Source organism: Phytophthora parasitica, assembly GCF_000247585.1.
Source record: "Phytophthora parasitica INRA-310 unplaced genomic scaffold supercont2.1, whole genome shotgun sequence".
Classification (NCBI taxonomy): domain Eukaryota; phylum Oomycota; class Peronosporomycetes; order Peronosporales; family Peronosporaceae; genus Phytophthora; species Phytophthora nicotianae.
Window position 1 is genome coordinate 4,447,717 of NW_008634126.1, and position 6,362 is coordinate 4,454,078.

General features: G+C 45.6%; 2 protein-coding genes across 2 annotated transcripts in view; one reads left to right on the forward strand and one right to left on the reverse strand.

Annotated features, from left to right (window-relative positions):
* Positions 1–1,971: 1,971 nt before the first annotated feature.
* Positions 1,972–3,924, forward strand: PPTG_01145 (serine/threonine protein kinase; the record flags this gene model as incomplete). Its single annotated transcript, XM_008892750.1, has 1 exon — positions 1,972–3,924. One exon carries the CDS (start codon positions 1,972–1,974, stop codon positions 3,922–3,924), a length of 1,953 nt encoding a protein of 650 aa, XP_008890998.1.
* Positions 3,925–6,000: 2,076 nt separating this feature from the next.
* The window catches only part of PPTG_01146 (hypothetical protein), a gene marked incomplete at both ends in the record, with an annotated part of 1,554 nt that continues 1,192 nt past the window's right edge, over positions 6,001–6,362 (reverse strand). The window contains 2 exons of the mRNA XM_008892751.1: positions 6,001–6,230; positions 6,302–6,326. Of these exons, the coding sequence (XP_008890999.1) occupies positions 6,001–6,230; positions 6,302–6,326 (255 nt within the window). The remainder of the gene's footprint in view (positions 6,231–6,301; positions 6,327–6,362) is intronic.

Consider the following 6,362-nt stretch of genomic DNA (forward strand, 5'->3'; position numbering starts at 1 on the left):
TCCGGTAGGAAATAAGCTGCGTTTTGTAATAAGCTCGATACTGATCAGCAATGTCCACGCCATTCATGTGATGGTTGTAGTCATCAACGCATCGAGGAATGGCAAAAACCTTGCGGAAAGAATCGCCAAATTGACGCCGTACGCTAGCTCCGTTCGTAGACGTAATCCTAGGCCGTTTTCGCTCACACGTCTGAAGCTCGTTGAAAGTTAGAATTTTCCATTTTCGTGCGTTTTTCGTTACAGCGTACGCATTAGTATTCATAACTAGCGAGCAGAGCATTTCAGGCTATACAAACCGCTGAAATATGGCGAGGGGGGAGCAATCTATTGTAGTAGCAGCTCCAGCAAAGACGCTAAAGCCCCCATGGGAAGCGTGCGTGTGGTGAAATGGCGTGTACACAGGGCGAGCGCTCGTGGTGTCTTCCATCCTTGTCCTTTCTCATCTCACTTTGCGACGATGGCCTTTTTTAGTCTGAGGGTGCCTTCGTTCGTGGCTCTTGAGGCGTCTATTTTACGCTATCTTGTGCTTTTTTTGTTGCATCCGGCTCAATGTGGGCTTTTGATTGGTAATTTCAAATTGCCACAAATCCAAGTGGTTTTCAAGAAAATGACCGATGATGCAAATTTGCATCACTCGGACACGAAGAGATAGTACCTACTTGCAGGGAAGAAAGTTATAAGCTTCCCCCTAAGCGTCCCATGAACCTCGGATTATCTATATGTCGGTCTTGGTATCCACTAATGCAAACTAACAAGCAAACAAGCAGCGTATCCGTGTGGCGTGGCACTCCGCGGCTTTGGGGTTCGATAATGGGGGCAAAATGATGTTTAACAGTGCAGTTAAGTACGATATGTTGACCAATTATTATTTAATATACAGAATACAGCATTCGGGGCCACCATTTCAATGATTTTACAAATATAGGTTGTTACTGTGCCCGATCAGCAGTACATTCGGCAGTTCTGAACAGTAGCTATATGTAAATTCCGTTTAGTCAGACAGCAGGGGCCTGTGGTTTTTGGCTTGTTTCCTTGTTCTACAGAAATATTTGACTTTCGTCCAATCAAGCACGCCAGGACTGTCTGATGGTTCAACAGATCCAGACGAACACTGTGTACCACATCAGTTTTGTGATGTAGGCCACATAAAAGAATTTTAGCCAATTGGGACCGTCTTCGCTGCGCTCGACAGCTAGTAGAATGCGTGGATTTGTGTCCCCTAACTAACCCTACCCCGTGATGGAATGATATACACGTTGTTCTAGTTGCATCCATTAATGTTTTATCACATGGATTTGTTTTATCACATGGATTTGTTTTATCACATGGATTTGTTTTATCACATGGATTCACTTGATATTTCTATTAAACGGGGTGAAAACACAATTTACGGACATGAGTTTATCCCAGTTGGGCTGTACGTTTACTTCGTACCGAAGCACTACCAATAGGTCTCTGGATTGTATATCCAAAGTCCTACTAAGGGTGCTTTGGATTTTATATCCATAGTACACGTGGCAATGGCGAAAATGCCCTGTAGGGTTCACCAAACGCAATGTTTCTGGTTTGCATTCACACTAGACGCTCCTCTATCTTCATTCCAGCTCATTCAGCTGAGTGTTTTTAGCACCACAGTCGGATCATTCGAGAAAGTAGATGTCTTCACTATACTAAGATCTTCAATAGCACTAATGAGTTCAAATGACCCTTTAGTGACTGGTGGTCGATGCAAGAATGATAGCGTCTTTAGCTTGAAAGTTATCCAGTGCCACACATACCATCCCGAAGACTAATAAGAATTGCCATCTTCGTTTTCACTAAAGAAAAAAATGTATCATGAACGAAACGCTTCGCCCGTTTTCGACTGGCTACTTGATTCTTGCCCCATATTCTTTCGCCACTGCCATTTTGCGTCTCGCCGCGTCGACTGCACTTTCGCCAGTACGATTTCGTCTCCGTCGCTTCCAAGTCATGCGCTCCCAGCGCCTCGCAGTGATTTTAGTACTCCTCGGGTTTCTTCAGCACGCTGCGGCGATCGTGCCTGATGTGTTCGCGTACTTCCTGGCGAACGAATGCGCACGTGTCCCTAACCGAGTCGACCTCGAATATGGCAAGGAATGCAACAATGGATGTGAGACGCGTAGCGATGTTGCCTGGAAATCGGTTTCTCACTCTTGCAGTGCTGATAATTATGAGGAAATCTTGTGGAACGTATTTGACGGTTCTTCTTTTTTGGTTCAAGAAGCCTACACCAATGACTGCGAAACTAGACTTGAAGCCACGTCTCTTCTCGCCTCAGGCTCCTGTGAGCAAGTTACCATGTACGTCGAAGAATGGGGGTATGCTCTATACGCTATTATCGATGCTAGTGAAATGACTTCAGTGCAATATTTCACTGATGAATATTGCGATTCACCCCTTGGCGAAACTGTTCCCCTGACGAAACTTATCAGCGCTCAAAACACAACAATCAATCCAGCAATTCTCAATACGAATAAGTGCGATGAGAACATGTATCGATGGAAGTACTGCAGCCGAACTTCACCTTGCAACTCTGTGAATTATGTTTCCGGCATATCAAGTGACGTCGGTAGCAACTCCAATACAACCAGCAGCGCCGGCAGCGCGAATCCTATAGCCACAGATGATCCTGACAAGAAGATCCTGCCAGCAGAATCTTCTGCGTCAAGCAACAACGTGGGTCTGATCGTGGGAATAGCAGGAGGAGTCTTAGCGGTGATTCTTCTGGTTCTCGCCGTTCTGTGTTACCGTCGACGATTAAACAGACTCGCCGGAGGAGTCTTTGCTGTGCTACTTGCGGTTCTCGCCTTTGTGCTTTATACAATCGCAGGAGGCATCTTTGTGGCGATACTTGTGGTTTTCACCTTTGTGTACTACCATCGACGATCAAGGAGTCTCGACAATACTGACCACGATACCAGTCAGAATGAATATCTGGATCAGTATACACCGGCAGCGGATCAGCAACAAACTCCTATCCTCGAATCGAGGTCCATTAACGAACCGCAAGGTCAATTTGGTCTATGGAATGACGATATTATCACGGCGAAAAGAATTTCTCGTCGAGATGTACAAATCCAGAATCTACTGAGTCGTGGGGCATTTGGAGAAGTGTATACAGGTGTCTTTAACAACAAGCGGGTTGCCGTGAAGATGTTATCTCCTGATATACGAGGAAATATGAGCCATGTAAACAACTTCCTGGCTGAGGCAAAGATGACTGCCAGTATGGATCACCCTCACATTGTACACTTTATTGGAGTTGCTTGGGACTCTCTCTCTGACTTGTTCGTCGTCATGGAGTATATGGAAGGTGGAGATCTCCGAACTCTACTCACCGAGTTCGAGACAGCCAACCGCCCTACTGGAATCGACCGAGAGAAAGCTACAATCGCTTTTCACGTGTGCCATGCTCTTGCATACATCCACTCGCTTTCGCCTCCAGTCATCCATCGAGACTTAAAATCTCGCAATATTCTGCTGAATCACGCGATGGAAGCTAAGTTGAGCGACTTTGGGATTTCTAGAGAACGCTTAAACCAAACCATGACAGCTGGGGTTGGGACGTCGTTGTGGATGGCACCGGAAGTGATGTTGGGGAAAAAATACGACGATAAGGCGGATATGTTCTCGTTTGGTGTGGTGTTGTCTGAATTAGATTTGCACACACTTCCGTATACTCAAGCGGAAGAAAAAAACCGTGACTTAAATGGTAGAAAACTCCCGGAAGCAGCCATTCTGCACCAAGTCGTCATGGGGACTTTGAGCGTAGATTTTTCGGAGGGTCCGTTGTCGATTGCTGAACTCGGAAGAGCCTGTGTGTCGGTGGATTCAACTTTACGCCCGACAGCAGCGGAAGCACTGTACAAACTGCAGATTGCACTAGCACAAGCAGGTTATTAACTGGACTTCTTCGGGACGCGCAAGTTTGAATCTTTCGACGATTGTAATCCTCTTGTTAGGGTGTTATGTAAGTTTCGGGTTGTACTCACGGAGTTGCTGAAATGAGGACAGAGTGCAAGAGTAAATATACACTACTTCATTTTTCAGTTTATTGTCTTGTCACAATCGTGTCACAACAATAATCGGTCTCCAACCACGAATCCATTGCTATCTGTCCGCATTCCATTACTGAATCTCACTTCTTGGGGTCTAGCGGCACTACCATACGGCTAGAAAATGCATCTGTAGTAACTGAAAGCGCAGCATTTCCAACGCTATTAAGCTATCACACAGCAGTAGAGCGCTTGGCTTCGCCCAAAACTCGTCGAATATAAAGCAGCATTCTTCACCAGTTCCGAGCAGCAGATGCATCGCACGATGCTGCTGCTCCGCTCGTTGTAAGGGGTATAAATAGAAAAGTCAGTATTACTAGTTGTTTGCAATTAAAAAAGGGGAAATGTCCAAAGGTGTATGAATTCGGCTGGTATGTGCTTAAGGTGTACAGTAAAATTATGTCTGTTCAGTGTGTGCGGTATCCACATGATATTTTTATGCCTAAGGAGGAATGAGTTTTTTTTTTTTTTTAATATCACGACTGGACGTGTATGTCGCCATTCACGAGAACCTCGTGATAGGGCCACCATCTCGTGCTTCTGGCGGGGAGTGGTGGTACTTCTGCTGATGGTGGTGGTTCTAGTGGGAGACCAGGAACCAGGACGGAGAGCTCCAGTACTGATACACACCTTCGGCTGCCACTTAGGCTGATACCTTTGGCCTGAAACTGAGAGCTCTGGTGCTGAGACGACTTGGACTCGGCAGACACCGAGAGTTCTGGCACAACTGGAAGCTCCTCGATCTCTCAGTTTACTCCCTGTGTGTTGGGCACGGATGGATCTTCAACTTGTGGGGTTCTTCCCCGGCCACGGTTCGGTATCGCGCATCTCCTTCAATAAGCTAAGAACATATTTTGGGATCTTTTGCACGAATGAAATTCGACGTTTTAAAGAGAACAGAACGAATGAAGTCTCTATAGGTTGTCGTCCTACCCGAGATGTTTATTGGAAAAGACATGAGAGCTTTACTTGGTGGCCTATGTTCTTGCGTTTACCATATGTAGTTGTGGAGTTGGTATTTACTGAAAAGGTCATCGTATTAGAATGACGAACTATTAACGCTCACTTTAAGAAGGCTCCTAAAGTTTGCACATGATGCAATACATTCTTTTGAATCGGTATGGGTATGCAGGTGTAAGCATAGATACCGATAAGGGTGGTTTGGCCCAATTCCAACCAAATTCATTCATCTTTGGATATTATCCCATAAAAATCGGATTATTGGTGCTATATACAATAATACAAAATGATTTTGTAACAATTTTTGCAATACAATTTACAGAAGTATGCACTTACGATTTTCAACCAACCTTCAACCTCAGTAAACCCACTTGTCCGGATATCTTGTAGTCTCTATGTTCTATACAGCATTCTAGACAAATTACTGATTGGGGAAGTTGCACGGTTCCGGTATAAAATTAATTGGTTAAGTTCGCACTATTCTCGAAATCGACAGAAAGATGATGATACCGCCTGCTGGAGTGTATTTTGGGGCACCTGATATAGATATGCTGAATTCGTATGACCCGGAATAACTTGATGTTAGCGTTCCACCGTGGACGTGCTGTCCTCGACGACTAGGTGTACAACCAGGGCTGCCGAAAATTGTATTGTAATCTATTGCACCTACCAAGAGAGAATAGATAACCGCCATCAGCTACTTAACATGAACGATAGATTATTGCACTAAGACAAACAATGAAATAGATAATCGATACAATGCAGCTTCATTGATCAATTATTGCACCACCTACTCCGAATTTTCGACGGTACGGGCGTCCCAGAAGATCTCATTCTGGCGCAAAAAGAGCAGCATCTCAAGCGTGTACGGCTGCAGCGAGTGTCGTTGCAGCCCGAACGTATTGCGAGCGACACTGAAGAAGCGCTCGGCAAGGTTTGAGGTCAGAGGAATCCGATCTAGCAGCTAGTAAGCTGGTTGGTGCTGTTCCAGGCGGCGGCGCTTTTGGAGGCGCTCTACGAATGAGCCTCCGGTCTCTGCGTCATCCCCCACATGCGCAGCTTGCGCGGCTGGGATGACGCGAAAAGCCTCCAGCGCCGACTTTTCACTCCGGGTTAAGCGCTGCCCTTGACCCTTCAGCACCTGGACACAGCCCGACTCAAAGTCTGGGCTGTGGACAATTTCAGCTGTTGGAGCTACATGCAAAAAAACAACGGTGTAAATTAACTGGACAAAATAATTAAAATCACAAAATCCCCGTTTGTACCTAGGTAGTTGGAATACGACTCCATCTTTGCGATGAGAGCGTCGAACCACACTCGCACATC